This window comes from Sparus aurata, chromosome 7, assembly GCF_900880675.1.
Source record: "Sparus aurata chromosome 7, fSpaAur1.1, whole genome shotgun sequence".
NCBI lineage: Eukaryota > Metazoa > Chordata > Actinopteri > Spariformes > Sparidae > Sparus > Sparus aurata.
The window spans coordinates 2,677,525-2,693,609 of NC_044193.1; the positions used below are offsets into that span (position 1 = coordinate 2,677,525).

At 41.6% G+C, this 16,085-nt stretch overlaps 1 protein-coding gene and 1 long non-coding RNA gene across 3 annotated transcripts in view; one reads left to right on the plus strand and one right to left on the minus strand.

Annotated features, from left to right (window-relative positions):
• Positions 1 to 4,992: 4,992 nt before the first annotated feature.
• Positions 4,993 to 16,085, minus strand: part of dnmt3bb.1 (DNA (cytosine-5-)-methyltransferase 3 beta, duplicate b.1) — a 41,073-nt gene continuing 29,980 nt past the window's right edge. The window contains exons 9-22 of one of the 2 annotated variants that reach the window (XM_030423895.1): positions 14,316 to 14,457; positions 14,096 to 14,218; positions 13,848 to 13,892; positions 13,654 to 13,733; positions 12,764 to 12,876; positions 12,408 to 12,591; positions 11,391 to 11,475; positions 10,740 to 10,885; positions 9,451 to 9,541; positions 9,068 to 9,216; positions 8,782 to 8,867; positions 8,613 to 8,682; positions 8,394 to 8,512; positions 4,993 to 8,153 (exon numbers count right to left, since the gene is read on the minus strand). In XM_030423895.1, coding sequence (XP_030279755.1) covers positions 8,012 to 8,153; positions 8,394 to 8,512; positions 8,613 to 8,682; positions 8,782 to 8,867; positions 9,068 to 9,216; positions 9,451 to 9,541; positions 10,740 to 10,885; positions 11,391 to 11,475; positions 12,408 to 12,591; positions 12,764 to 12,876; positions 13,654 to 13,733; positions 13,848 to 13,892; positions 14,096 to 14,218; positions 14,316 to 14,457 — 1,575 coding nt within the window. In that variant the 3' untranslated portion in view covers positions 4,993 to 8,011. Of the gene's footprint in view, positions 8,154 to 8,393; positions 8,513 to 8,612; positions 8,868 to 9,067; positions 9,217 to 9,450; positions 9,542 to 10,739; positions 10,886 to 11,390; positions 11,476 to 12,407; positions 12,592 to 12,763; positions 12,877 to 13,653; positions 13,734 to 13,847; positions 13,893 to 14,095; positions 14,219 to 14,315; positions 14,458 to 16,085 lie in introns of both variants that reach the window. The other variant, XM_030423894.1, reaches the window with a different exon arrangement.
• Positions 10,880 to 12,892, plus strand: LOC115585492 (uncharacterized). The gene is made up of 3 exons (XR_003984716.1): positions 10,880 to 11,257; positions 12,436 to 12,633; positions 12,770 to 12,892. It is a non-coding gene; the product is annotated as an uncharacterized LOC115585492 (long non-coding RNA).

Here is a 16,085-nt window from a genome sequence, read left to right on the forward strand (position 1 = left end):
TGGCGGGATGGCACAAGGGCTCATAGGATACACTACTACCAATACCAGCAGCTGATCAAAGGCCTGACTACTGCCATTCATAGAAAACACAGCTTACAGCTCCGATGGACAGCACTCGGGCATTTGCCATTGAAGATAGCTGAAGTCCGGTCAAGTTAACCTGTAACTAACAATAATAACACCAGGTTTGCCTGGCAGACCACTAACAACTGGATTGTGACTGACCTTTTGTCCCTAGAAAGCTTTATACCACAAGGCCTCCAAAACAACACATCTCCGCTCAATTCACTGCACTTCTACCACGAATAAGAATGCCAATGTTAACACCAGGCTCTGCTCAACATAGTTTATACACTCAGAAGGACGTAGACAAACTAACAACCGTTTTGTTTTACTTAGAAGAAATATAAACAAGTCTGGTCACAGTGCCTAAATGCATTTATGTGATCTAATTCATAAAGTATTCAACTGAGAGCCACAAGATTAGAACCAGTGACAGGTGAAGTACAAAACATGGATCATAGTGTTCCAATGCCATGTTCGGCTGTGAAACCATGAGTCCTAGCATTCATGTGGATGTCTCTTTGTCAAACACCAGTCACCCAAACACAGCTTCAGACCGAGTACACCCCCACATGGCAGCAGCACTCCTTGATGGCAGTGCCCCCCCAGCAGGACAACGGGCCTGCTACACTGCAAAAACTGCTCAGGAACGACCCGAGGAACGTGGGAAAGAGCTCAAGGTGTCAACCCTGCCTCCAGATTCCCCAGATCTCAATCCAACTGAGCTTCCACTGGATGCAGTCTGAACCAAGAACGATCCACGGGGGCCCCAACATGGATGGGAGTTGGTTCTGGTGCATCCAACAGATGCTCAACTGGACTGGGATCTGGAGAATGAGGAGACCAGTTTGACACCTTGGGTTCTTTGCCATGAGGGGGTGTAGTTGGTCTGAACGGTGTTTGGGTGGGTGGTGTTTGTCAAAGAGGCTCCACAGAAATATCAGAACTCAAAGTTTCCCAGCAGAACATTTGATTGTAACAAGATGATCAATGCTCACTTCACTAGTCAGTTGTTTTAATGTTGTGGGAAATACATGTTAAACAAAACATAATCATAATATTTATATTATATATAAATGAGATCAAATAAATGCAGGCATTCTAAACAGACAGACTGTTTATATTTCCTCTCAGTATACAAAACCCACTTACCATGTTGAACTAAAACAACAATATAGCACTTAGTAAAACCCATTTAAAATACTAGTTTTACTTCTGTCTTTTATTTCCCATTGAAGTTACTTGTACACCGCTTGTTTGCAAATTTGTTTGCCTTTTTTATTCATTTTAAAAAATAAAAATAAAAAAAAACAGAGAAGGAGGGAGAGAGACTAGTGTCCCAACGTTGACACTTTAGTGGCTTCTACCAACCCAAACTGTCGGTATTCAACGACCTGTGAATGAGACTCGACTATCCTCTAGAATCATTTACTGATCCTAGAGTTTTAATGAACAGCAACTGACAAATCTCACACTTTCTGTCTTTAATTTTTGCACCTACATTGCACTGACCTTGTTGGACCAGATGTCTCTCCTCTCAGGGTCTGATCACCATACAGGTCAGAGCTGTTCCACCTGAAGCTGAAGACAAGTCCCACTGTTCACCTGGAGAGAGGAGGCAGTACTTTAATATAACAAGATGACTACATGCGTGTGTGTGTGTGTGTGTGTGTGTGTGTGTATATATATAGATATATATAGATACACACATACATATACATGCATGTATGTACGTTAGAGGTGGGAAAAAAAATCTATATTGCAATATATTGTTGTGCTCTCTGTCGCAATAAGTAATCGATACACTGACGGTAAATATCGATATTTTATTACAACACACATTATGGATTTACCCCGTTGTCACCGTCAGTACTTAATCTTTCCTGTCCTGTTTGTGGGGGCGCTAATTCCGCAAATGAGGGTAAAGTAGGCGTAAGCAGCGGCCAGTGAAGAAGACGAGTTACCAACAGAAGAAGAACAGATGCAAGAATGGCGGAAAATACGAACAACGAAAAACAAATCAAAGACCCACCCGCGAGTCTCCACTCTAAAGTGTCGACCCACTTTGACTTTTACGAGACAGATGACGGGAGAACACTGGTGCGGTTGTTATCACCGTCAGCGGGGGGTGGGTTTAACAATAGCTAAACAAGATAAGAATAACATAGCTAATGTACGTATACATATATATATATATATATATATATATATATATATATATATATTCTGATTGTAACAGAAAAAAAGAAGATGTAATCAGATTACAGACATATCCGGCAAAAGGGGATTTCTTACAGGATTATAATTTCATAATAAAGAATGGTATAGCAGTCTGTAACCATGTGCATGACAACGCCTCAGTCTCACGTCACTCTGCACTGTAAAATCTACTATAATCTGATTTAATAAATGTGTTTTTTAAAGGTAAACCAAAAGTAAACCCTATGTATTAAATCCTGAGAACATGTAGTGCTTTGTAGACGAGTAACATGATTTTGAAGTCTATCTTTTGACACACAGGGAGTCAGTGCAGCAATTTAAATGAAACATTAAACCAGAACTGACACAAACACACTGAATACATTCTGTGCAGGCTACAATGAGGCTTCATATGGTGTGTTAAACTACTTTAGCTGCTCAGAATGACCTTCTAGATGCTGACATACTAACATACTGAGACACTATGAAACACAACACATGGAGCCTGTTAGCTAACTGTGCTGTACTCAGATATTCAGCTGTAACGATGCTAGTATTAACAAGCTAACATGAGCGGGATAATGGCGTCATGCTAACACTCTCCAACATACACACTCGTTAGCTAACATGTACACCTGTCTGTAAAAATGCGAAGATTAAATGACTCAGACCTCTTTATAAGCTCGTTATAGTGTCAGTACCCGGTTCATGTGTTAATAAAGGCAGCTGAGCCGCTGCTAACGTGTTTCCAAACCGGCAGTGCATCTGCAACAACTTTCAGCTAGAGCTAGCTAACCACTCCAGTAAACGTTAGCTAACCAGATTTCACGGCGTTCTAAAGAACACATTTAAAAAAAGTTTCATGCCGATTTTACCGGAACTACCTGCTTGTTTTGAGATAGTGACCAACGTTTAATTAACTATGCATTATCCATGTAATAAACGCGGCAGAGAAAAACGGCCAAAATCACAATGGGGTTTGGTGCACCAAACAAAACATAACGTCCATCGCGGATTTATTTGGCTGTAATTAAAGGATTATGTTCCAGCCGAATTTACCTCAACACTTAACAGTTAAATGAGACGTCTTCAGCTTCTGTTCAGAGTTATTTCACAAACATTTGAGGCTAAAACAAATCTCACCGACATGAGAGGGATGCTGGCTCCATTTTAACCCGCACATATGTAGAAATTACTGGGCTTGGACAACGCATGAAGGTAGATACTATGTGGAGCTGCTGATATATGAAGGAACATCACCTGGACTTATTATCTGAGATTGGTAAGTAATAACAGATCTGAACACCTCCCACACAGACATGAATACACCTGTACTGAGCAGGTAACTGGACACATGAAGCAGATTACTACAGAACAGTTTACTCACCATGTTCGTGTCCTCTTTGGAGACTTTGGGAAGCTCCAAACAGATTGAAGGTCCCTCAGCAGTTATTATAGTCATCAGAAGTTTTGGAGGGAAATGCCCTAACTTCTCGCGGGAAACGAGCGAGACCGCCTCTTTTGGCGCGCACCACCTGGATTCGTCAGAAAGTCTGTGGGCGGGACTTATTTGGCATAGTTTACGTCAATTTAACCAAAAATTGGTGAATGCTGTTCAGCTCAGTTGATAGAGTAGGCTTCCTGTGAATAGAGACTTTGTCTTCACCCTGGGTTTGAGTTCTGGTCCGGTATCCTTCACTTCATCCTTTTTCCTGTAATCTCTGTCTTGTCAAAAGAGGTTAAAATAAAAATAAAACAAATATGAATAGAACCAACTCTGATAAACAATTGTAAATAGGATAAAAAAACCTCACTTTTTCATTGATATTTCATTTCTCTGTTCATAAGTACCTTTGGTCATTTGCATAACATAAGTAAAGATACATGAATATTAAAGAAGAAAAAGAGAAGAATATTTGAAAATGAAAAAAGGTGGTAGTAGATTTAGTGCAATGGAGAATGAAAATGAAGAATGTAACAGTGCATATCTCTGTACTATATGGGTATTTTTATATCATTAAAATCAAAGTCTCCGGATATTTGGTCTGGTCTTAATCTGTTATTATTCCAATACTAACAGAATGTAATCAATTACTTTTATATTGTAATTGGGTTAATTCAGGTAATTTGGACTCCTCAGCTCAAGTGTTATTGATTTGTGTTCTGTATATTTACCATAAAATTAATGAAATTAATTGTGAATGATGACTTCATGGGGATGATGTCACAGAAAGGGGCGGGGCACTTGTACATATTATGTATATACAAATCTATTTCTTACCTTCTTATTATATTGTTTATTTTGTACTATTATTATTATTTATTGTTAAATTGAACTGTCTTTAGGCTGCTGTGACTCACAGATATCCCTGTTTGCAGGACCAATTAAGGAGTTCTGATTCTGATTCTGAGTCAATCACGATCCATGAGAATAGCATGAGGATGTCAGTGCTGTAATATTCTGATCAGCTATAAATAAGAAAAGGCTTCTAATATTTTATCACATTATGTTTGTGTTGGGACGTCACATGGTTCTGACATCAGAGCGGCCTAAGGAAAGTGCATCGACCCTAATGTCCAGTAGGTGGCGCCTGCTTGACACAGTGCCCCCAGGTTTGACAGCTCCTATCTCCCATTGTCTGAGAGCGCACCTGTCACTCCTGAGATGAATATTCAAACCAATCCCAAATGCACATTCATAAACAAACAACATCACACAGGACAAGTGGCTGATTTTTAGCAGCAGCGCTGCGTTTTATTGAGTAAAAATCATATATAGGTTGCTATAAGAAGTACAAACATTTTCCACTAACATTTCAAATAACGTATAAAAATAGTACAGAATCTGTTCTTTTTAAATGCTTTTGCACTTTAGGTTCATAAAAAAGCAAAAGAAAAAAAATCCTCAAATGTGATTCTGACACAAGATAAAGCACAGAAATGTTAAAACATCATTCACACTCAAGTCTACAAATAAACACTCAAATGTTTTACAGCTAACAACACAAGGTCTCAGAAAGCTATTGATTAATATGCTCTATATCGTACTGTAACATTACACGTTTCAAGCAAGCTTTATACGGTGTTAAAACTGTATGTGTTATCAATATAAAGAGTCTTAAAGGAGCAGTTACGAGGAGAAATCGAAAAACTTGAGAAAACTCCAGAAAATATATTTTCTGCGTACTATTTTCAAGCAAAACATTCGACAGGTTCAGCAGTATTAATGAAGCATGTAAACAATTACTTTTTGGTTTTTTAAAGGACTTAAAAACTAAAAGATGTTCCTGGCACTTTAAGGGGTTCTTGTGAACCCAAACGAGGATTCTTACATTTCTTGACGAACTGGTCATTTAAAGAAAGAGAACAGTTCGTTAAGAAGGCATTTGTGCATTTTGGTGTTTATATGTATGTAAAAGTAGCTTGTGGTCAAACAAGAGAGTCGAAACACTTGTAAACCTTTCTATCGTACAGTACGCTAAACATTAAGTAAAAAAAAAAAGGTTCCAGTGACAAAAAAATACGAGCTCTATATATATATACAGGGCATATGGGAGCAGAAAGCTACAGTATGTATTCACAGAACAGAGATCCTAGAGGAGGAGTGATGTACAGTTGCCCCTTTGTCTGAGGTAATGCCCATTCAGTATGATTTGGTGACAGCCAACAGCATTTAAAATCTTCCAGTTATCAAATAAAAAAGATGTTTTTAAAAAAGACTACGAAGAGTTTTTTTGTGAGTCGGTCCAAACAGCTCAGTAAAATACGTCCGTATGGTGAGCAGGCCTGAGCGTACAGTGTGAGAAGTTACCCTTCCACTTGCCAATCCATTAAAGGAGTAATTCACCCCCAAAAAAAAGAAACTTCAGTCATCATCTCCTCATCTGTATGCTGAACAGATGAGGAAGTTGCATAGTCCACAAAACAATTCAGAAGCGTCACAGCAAAACACAACATTCAACTAAACAACTGAAGCATAAAAAGATCCTGAAATCCCAAATTGATTTGTAAAGATGTTATTTACACCCGCGTGCATCCACTTCAAGTCGGGGTGTGAGCTAACACCTTTAGCCAACAGCTACAGTAAAGATTTTGGCTTCAAAGACAATATAAAAAACATCTTTTCAAATTAATTCAGGATCTTGGATTATGCTAGACGAGTTGTATGAAGACAGATTTTTTGTCCCCAGCTACTTCAGTTGTTCAGGAGAACGCTGCAACAAAATGTTTTGTCACCTACGAAACTTCACTGTACTTCATCAGCATGAAGGTGAGGAGAAGATGACTGAACTTTGATTTTTAGATTATCTTAAACTTTCACATCCATCCTCTGGTTTTACTCTTGTTACTCTGATTTATCTAAACACACTGTGTACGCCAAAGCCTGCGCACCACACAGAACAAAGCTCAGTATCACCACCATCACAGAGATGATTATTATGGCAGTTCCCTCGTCAGATCTTTTTGGAAACTGAAATAAACTCCTTTAAACAAAAAGTAGTCAGTGCTGGTTTACATAAAAACATTGTGTACACCAGTGTTTCCCACCATAACAACACATTTACACACAGTGACACTCGCTCTACTCTTTCCTGGATTCAAATGAACTTCTTCTCACCACAATCACCCACATGTGGAGACACTGGCATCCAGCCATTACAGTAAACAAGAAAGAAACTATAAAAAAAATAATATGAACTCATCTACATATAAAGCCAAGATCCTGCTTCAGTTTCAAGTTAGGTTTTTGGTCCACTAGCTTCCACTGCTGAATGTGTTTTCCTTCTTTCATTGCTCTCCTGAAAAACTCAAACATGGAGGTTTTCTTTCCGTGTTTGAATCTAAATCTGCACCGAATTCTCTACTGGGTGGGGAAATGTCAGCAGCGAGATGTAAGACTGACTTTGGACAAGTAAAAACATGTTTCTGCTTTTCAAGACGGATCAATGAAGCAAACGTTTTGGGGAAAATACATTCAGGCGAGGTGAGTGGATCAGCAGGTGACTCAAAAAGGTTCGCTGGACTTCAACGGTCCATCTTATGACTTTGGTTCAAGTGAGCTTAAAAAGTGTTTGTGTTTAGATGTCAGCAGCCTGTTTGTCGTCACGCGCGTTACCTGTTACCTCTGAAATGTTTAACACCTCCTAAAAAATAAGTTCGATACGGTTGCCACTCAAAAAGTTGTACCGTCGGTGTCATCTTGTTCTCTATTTTTCTACAACTACTAAGTGTTGTCAGCTTAAAAACGATGCCTGCCAGGGGCATCTTACAAGAGAAATATCCTATTAAAAATATCTGTTAATTATAAAAGAAGAAGCGTCAGGTGTCGTCTGTTGTCCCTTTGAACTCAGCTGGACCTCCGGAGAGGCGGAGCGCTGCGGGCCTCCGTCACGGCTGCACGTTCATGAATCCGACACCTGACCTTTGACCCCCTGGGGTAGTGATCAACCACAGCCAGGGTGCTCACCTAAGCTGCATTTGTGTATCTCTGTGTTAGTGTGTGTTATGTGTGTCTACGGCTGCAGTGCATTATCGCCAGGATCCAGAAAGGACTCGACACAAACTTGCTGTCGAGTTTCCCCCCTTTCACTGTTTCCCGGCTCCACTGATGTTTAGAGAAACTTTCGGCTATTTGGCTGAAAGAAAAAAACTGTCCAGCTCTTCACAAAATGTGGCTTGTTTGTTGGAGCCAGTATCAGGATAGAAATGCTGGTGTTTTGGCGTCCGTGCGCTGGTGACCCGGTGGAGTCTATTCACAGGCGAAGTAGTCTTTGAGTGGTGCGAACAGGTGCCTGATGACGGGGACGCTCCAGGACCGGCCCAGGAGCTTCTGTCTGGCACCACGACCCATGTTGGACACGTCTGTGTAGTGGACAGGGAAGCCGAAGATCCTGCAGAGACACACAACCGCCGTTAGAATCACAAGATATCGGGGTCAATCCACATCATCACCAGATGATCTTACAGGAACAGTTCACCCAAAAATACTAATGCAGTCAGTTTCTCCTCCATGTTGGTGGAGAGGTGAAGTATCGTAGTCCGCAAAACATTGGGAGGTGGAGATAATGACTACATTTAAATGTTTGGGTGAAGTGTTCATGAAAAGGCTTAAGTTTCTGTTTCCTGCTCACCTCTCCAGCTCAGTGCACCACAGTATGTCCTCCTTCCCGTTCATCAGCACCGGGAAGTGTTGGTCCTTCCCTTGTTTGATGGAGTTGGAGCGGGTAGTGATTGTACGCACCTTCCCAAACTATTAAAAAACACACAAAAAACAAATACACCGTCAAACAAATGCAACCAAGTCTGCGAGTAAGAACTGTGAAGAGCGAATTTTTCTGTAGAATTCGTACCTTTGCGACTCTGCCGTGCTCCAGACAGTCCTGCAGCTCCAGCTTGTCCATCCCAGAGGCACACAGAGGCCTGAAACATGGAGGAGGAACCACATTTAGTCTTAAGTCTGCTGTCATATAGGAGAGATCAGGACTCAAGCGTCTCTCTGAGTTGAGTTCCCTCTCCAACCTGTTCATGCCCGGCAGGTTTCCCCAGAAGTATCGGGCACGGTGAGCAGCAGAGACCTCGATAGCATCGATCATCACAGGGTTACACTGCAGATAAAACACATGAGGACAAGCAGTGTTTTACTCATTAACTCGTGACAATCATACATCTTATACTTCAACAACAATCAGTGGATCGAGAGGGATACGTATGCTTTCATTAGCTGTTTAAATGTTAACGTGGTCGTATCTTCTGGTGGACTTCTGGTTCATGTTTGTGACATCAACTCTCCGTCCGTGTGACTCACCTCCAGGAAGCGTGAGATGTCCCTCTTGTCGTTGACGCCCATGGCGACCACGTTCTCGAACATCCAGAAGAACGGCCGGTCCTCTCCTTCTTTGGGCTTGGCCTCGCTCAGCAGGCGATAAAACTCGAAGAACAACCTCCCTGTGCCCTCTGGAGCGGCAAGACGGCGTCAGGAAAGCAAGAAAACATCGTCAACCAATCGATTATACGCACAGAGGAGGTGAGCATCAGAAACAGCCTTTAAATAATTAATAATCAACAATTAAATTGCCTTTTAATGAAGAGTTAACTCCCAAAACGCACTCAGATTATATGATTAAAATTCAAATATATAATTGAAGAAGTAAAGCCTCTGTGATATGACTTCCTCTGGCAGGTTCTTACCGTAGAGGCCTTTCCTGGCAGGATTGACGATCGACAGGTCGTTGCAGGGACTTCCTCCAATCACCAGGTCAAACGGACCCCACTCCAGCAGCTGAAGGAGACAACAGCACCACCAAGTGTTAGACCGAGGGAACGACGGCTACTGCGTTAATTAATCAAGTTTATACTTTGAAAAAAGTGAGATTAAGGGACCAAGAATGATCCAAACCCAGGCTGTGATGTCTGCAGGTGTTTTGTCTTTGCAGCACAAATCTTTAAAGAAGCTTTAAAGTTCAAACTAATTATTGTTAATCAATCTGTTGATTATTTCCAAGATTTATTTAGAATTATTTAGAATTAACTGTTTGGTCAAAAAACCCCAAACATCTGACAGGTGTAAAAAACACCAATCAAAACTTTTTAAAGCCCAGGTTGGTCTGACTGAAAGCCCAAAAGCCAAATAAATTGACGTAAACTTTTTTGTGCAATTAATGTATTAATAGTTGCTGATTAATATACTTTTTTATTGACGGATTAATTAATAAACGCCACTGTAAACATGATTTATTCATAGAAACGGACACGAGACGACCAATTAACCCCCAATCTGAAGTCTCACATCTGCTCGCACTTTTGTCCTCGTTCACCTTTTCACATACAAACCCTTCCATCCACACAAGAGTCCTTTTACAGAGGACAAAGAGACAAAGAAAGAAAGAGAAGAAGAAGAAAGACATAAAGAAAGAGAGAGAGAGAAGAAGAAAGAAAGAGTGAAAGAAAGAAAGAAATAACAGGAGGTGGGGTGCTTTTAATCTCTCTTACATAAAGCTAACAGGGAGAAGAGCCGTGAACCCCTAAACACTCTCTCACTCTCTTACTCGCTCGCTCACACACACACACACACACACACACACACACACACACTTAAAGCGTGACTAACAAGTGAAAGGGTTTCTGAGGAGATTTACGGAGGTTAAAGCTGCTCTTTGTCCTCTGCCCTGAGCCACGTCACTGCAGCTGCTCGGCTTGCCTCTGTGTGTGTGTGTGTGTGTGTGTGTGTGTGTGTGTGTGTGTGTGTGTGTGTGTGTGTGTGTGTGTGTGTGTGATATTGATACCACTCTCTTGTCTTGTCTGAGCTAATTAGCTGACTGCTCAGTGGGCTGTGGAGCCAGCCGCTCTGCATATTATCACATCTGTCCAACATTCTCACATCTGACTGTGAATTCCGGATGTATTTTGTTATTTAGTAAAAGTCACTGAAAGTCTGAAGATGGTGAAGCGCTCAAAGAATCTTTTGGAATCTTTCTTACGTTTTTCCTGGTGATGTCTCTGACGTCGTGGACGTACTGGATCTTTCCTTCATGTCTGACAACGCCCACTGAGATGGAGTCCTCACACACCTCCGACGCCACGTACTGGTCCACCTTAAAACCAAGGTCCCTCAGAACCAGGTAGCCTGGAAACAGACAGACACAGTTTGAACGATGACCGGCTGTGTCACATCACGCTCAGGATGTTAGTGATTAATCATACATCGTTTAATTGCTCGTTCCGGGAGAAGACTCATTCTGAAATCTGGAGAGAGGTGAGCTCCTGCAAACTCCTCTCTCCAACTCTGACCACGTTTCCACAACAACTCAAATCTCGCGAGACTTTAGAGTGAGATCTCTCTAAGAGCGAGACTTCTCTGTCCGGTGCACAAACAGGTCTGTGTCTGTAGGAATCATTTCCACAATCTTGGCTGACGTGAACAACTGTTGTCGGTCGGCGGGACAGGATGACGTGATTTTGTTGCAGCCATTTTCCTGGACTGATTCCAAATCATTTGGTAAGTATGAATCAATTGTTCCTCTTTGAAGCAGCCGACTATAGATTCAAGAAATTATTTAAAAGACGCATTCAGTCCCTCACACACACACACACACACACACACACACACACACACACACACTCGTCCTCACCAGTTGCAATGCCATCAAACAGGGAGAGGACTCTGATTGGCCGTCTCTGCTCTGCAGGGACTGCTGGGTAAATCTTTGGTTTCTCCTGCAAGATCAACAGAAGAAGATAAATCACATTTTAGCTTTAATTCGTTTGGTGTCTGTCAGAATTATCAGGATTAAAAGCTGCGCAGCTTCATTCTTTCTGAGGAACAGACAGTCCAAAAGTGTCGGCCATAAAAAAGAGTATTTTTGTTTTCACTTCATGTTATCTGCATTACTGGAACACTGTTGACCTCCAAGCTGGAATGTTACATTATGATGCAATCGGACTGCTTTCTCCCCCAGAAACCTGATCACAACATGAACACTGAAATTTAAAGTTTCGCTTTTGCCCGATGACAACAACAACTGATGTGTTGTGTTTCAGAAATGTGGCTCGAAGAAGAAATAAGAAATAAGACTTTGACATGTGACTCTGTGAAGAGTCTGAATTGTTTTATTTGCTTCATTTTTAGAGGCCCGAGGATGTAAAACCGTCCAGTATTTCACAGTGAAAAGCAGAGATTTAGAAAAAGTCCGAAAAATATGTGTAACATCTTGTTAATCACATTCGAGCTGCAATGATTTCATGATTATTTGTCATTCTTAAATCAATGAACGGGTGTTTATAGAAAACATTCTCTAACTCGAGCTTCTTAAATGTGGTTTCTTTCCTCCATTATGACGGTTAAGTGAATATTTTTGGGTTGCAGATAAAAAACAAGACATTAAGTTTGTGATTTTGGACTTTTGGCCGACAGCGATCAACATTTTTCACTATTATCTGACATGTAACGGATCATACAAGTAATCGATTCATTCAGAAAATAATCAACCCGTTAATTAATAATGAAAACATTTGTTGCAGCCTAAATCATATCGCAGCCCCTCAGATTTATCTTGCCTTCCCCAGACTGGGAATTACTGATAATAGGAGAAACAGATAAATCTATATTTTTTGGAAAATAAAAAAAACATGTTTTTGCAAAGACTCACAAACTCCTGTCCTTTGTCGTTGGCGAAGAACTCCTGCAGCTTGAGGCTCCAGTCGTGCCGTCGCTTCAGGACGCCGTACTGCAGCAGCGGCTGGCACATGTAGCAGCGCCACGGGTCCAGATACCGAGCGTTGTTAGACGCTCCCGGGTCGACCAGGATGTCCAGACAGTCGACGCAGAAACACCTGGAGGAGGAGGAGGAGGCGAGAGAAGAGGTGAACGGACAGGTAAACACATCAGTCGAGGCCGAGGAGCTGATGTAGGAGCTGTTTCTTTGTGTTTATGTGTGTGTGTGTGTGTGTGTGTGTGTGTGTGTGTGTGTGTGTGTGTGTGTGTGTGTGTGTGTGTGTGTCGGACCTGCAGCAGTTGGCGTTGCCGCAGAGCAGAACCTCCCGACCTCCGCAGCAGACGGTGCAGTAGGACTGGTAACCGTCGTCATCGTACATGTAGGACATCTCCAGGTAAACGTCCTGAACACACGGAGACAAAAACGTTATCGATAACGATTCACGTCCGTCTTTACTGTCACCCAGAGATGAGAAGTAACAAAGTACAAATACTTAGTTACTGTACTTCAGTACATGTTTCAGGTATCTGTACTTTACTCGAGTATCTGTGTGACTTCTCCTCTCTACATGTGAACACAGATATCTGAACGTTCTCCTCCTCACAGCTTCTGAACAGGCTTGTTACTTTATTTGATGCTTTTAAGGTGAATTATGGATTATTTTTATTTGGCGTCATCGCACGCTGCCTTCCCAACGTCACAAGACTGATGTCGACCTATCAGAGCGCATCACGCACGGCAGACGCAGCAAGACGAGACGAACACGTAAGAAGGACATTACGTTTACACAATTTCCAACATAAAAACACAAAACATATTGATCTACGGATTCCTAAAAGTAGAAACAGACACAAAATATTTCTTAAAACACCAAAACTCATTTGAACTAAGTACATATTTTAGTTTCTGTGATATGTGGATACTTATGAGCTGTTTTGATGTTTTCACTTGTAATAAACATGCAGCTCTTTGCTTGCGCCTGTGTTGGTATTTTTGTTTATTTTGATGTTTTTTTCTTGTTTGCCGCGAACATCACACAGCGTAACGAGGTCATCATGTGCGTACAACTTGATATGGCAGAAGACTAAAGTCTGAGCTTCCTGCTGTAGCTGTTACTGCCTGCATTTTAGAAGAATTCAAACAGGATCATGTAAACAACGGTCTGACGTTGGTGCCGTACCTTGCATGTTTGGCACAGGCCTCCTTCAAACAGCGGGTGGAAGGTTGCTGCTCTCATCTTTCCACAAGAGAGACAGAAATCTGCCAAAACCAAAACCAACACACATCAGTCAACAGTTAGTAATGTTCTGAATAATCTGCGTGAGTCATTCACAAACTATTAGAAACACACGACGTGAGGGAGAGAGTGTTTACCTTCTATACTTCTTTTATTCTTTAGAACTTCATTCACCATTTGCTCTGAGGGAAAAAGAAGGACGGTGTTAACAACGCTGGAGGACGTTTACAGGAGGTGTCTTTCCAAAGTTTCAGTTGTCAAGAGGCAAGTAGGGATCCGTGAGAGAACAAAGAGAAGTCAAAAGAAAGTCCAGGATAGAATGGATGACCAAACAAGATATTCAAAGATATATAATTGTAATATCCAGGTGACTCCTGAGCGCTACCTCTGCTGTAGGACTCCTCCGGGGCGGCCTTGGTCTTACAGAGACTGACTCTGGGCCGCTTGGCGCTGGGGAAATACTCTGGCAGGGCCACATCCAGGACCTGGTGGTCCAGAGGGTTACTGTCTGCAGGGGCACAGAGGATAAACTCAGATTTTAAACTTGAGACGCTCAAACGTCTGCAGCTTGTTCCTGATGGACAGTTTGTGGCGTTTTTGCTCACCGGCGGTGTGCGTAGGTTTGAGTCCCTCCTCTCCTTTGGGCAGGAAGCCGCCGTTGGCCCAGTCCAGCATGGGTTTGACCTGGTCGTCAGGATTATCCGACTCGCAGGGAGTGAAGGTTTTCTCTGCACGGATGCTGGCCATCTGTGTGCAACACATACATCCAGACCGGTCAGTCAGCACTTTTTTTTTACACCTGAACTTCACACGTGTCACAGAGTTTGTTACAATCAGAGCAGGGGAACAAAATCTGATTGATCACAGATGGAATAGTTCTCCTGGTGCATCGAGAGGAGAGACTGACGGGCCGAAAGAAGAAGAAGAAGAAGAAGAAGAAGAAGAAGAAGAAGAAGAAGGAGGTTGTTATTTTAAGAAGACGGGCCGAGGGAAAGTTGGGGGCAGACGGATGGCAGGAAGCAGACGGGGCGACCGAGGCAGACAAAACACAGCAGCCACAAGGAGAGAGAGAGAGAGACAGCAGCATGATGAGGCCTGCAGTCCAACACACACACACACACACACACACGCACACACACACACACACACACACACACACACACACACGAGTCGCCATAAAAAAACACAACCACTAAAACAAACACAGACGAGAATGAAAGACGTCGTACCGAAAAAACAAAAACATGGCAGACAATAGAAAGAATAAAGAAAAGAAAGAGCATCTTTTAGTGGAAAGAGACAAACGTAAGTATTTTTACTATCTGACTGTTTTACTGTCACATTAAACATTAAAAATGTCAAAAATGATGCTCAAAAAAGCTCAATAAAGATTTGTTTATTCTTTGATATTCCTGTTTTGATTTATTTATATAACCTCATGTATTTTAATATATTTGTATATACTCATGTTTCAGCGGGAGTTTCTTTTTGTTGGTCGTCAGCAGTTTGTTGTTGTGGTTGTTAATCGAATGCTGTATTTTATGAAGTTCTCGTGTGACTCGGCAGTGGATTTAGATTTTTGAAGGGTTAGGTATCGTTTTGCAGCAGTGAGACATTCAGGTTTCACATTATCGTCCTTTAAACAAATTTATTTTAAAAAGCTTCTCAAAAGCTTCCTGACTAACCGCCAAACTTAAAGCAGCTACATGAAAATGTCCATGTCGATGATTCTGGCGCCCCCTGTGGTCAAAAGTGGAACAAGAAGAAACAGCGCCTGCTGTTCGAGCTCCTGATCTGCAGAGAGTTTCTGATTTTCTCTCTTTGTTGCTGCTCGGGACGCTTTACCAACCCAACATGTGTCTGTTTGACGTCCTGGGAATGAGACTCAACAATCAACTGTCTTTGTGGTGCGTTCAGGAACAGCTGGGACAAATCCTACTGATTCTACCTTAAACTTTAATAGTCTCTGAATTCTATTAATATGACGTGAGCTTCAGTTAGCTTTGACCACAAATGTCCTTCAGAGGGAGACTTTTTACTCTGATACTCTGAGTACATGTCAGAGCCTGTAATCTATTACTTTACTGGAGTAATGAAGTTGAATCAGTACTTCTACTGTTACCAGAGTCTGTTTATCTTTATGTATCTCAGTATCTGTACCTCTGCTTGATTAAAGAATGTGTTTTACCACCTCCTGGAAACAGTCAATCCTCTCGCTGCTGGTCTTGTTTGCTTATGTAGGTCATACAGAGGCGTCAGTATTAAACTGAGACTGTTTCATAACCAGCCGTAAAACTCTTTGTAGTCTTTTAAATGACATCAAAGGTATAATTTATCTCTCCGCCTGACAGTGAAGACAGCCCTGATGACTGTAC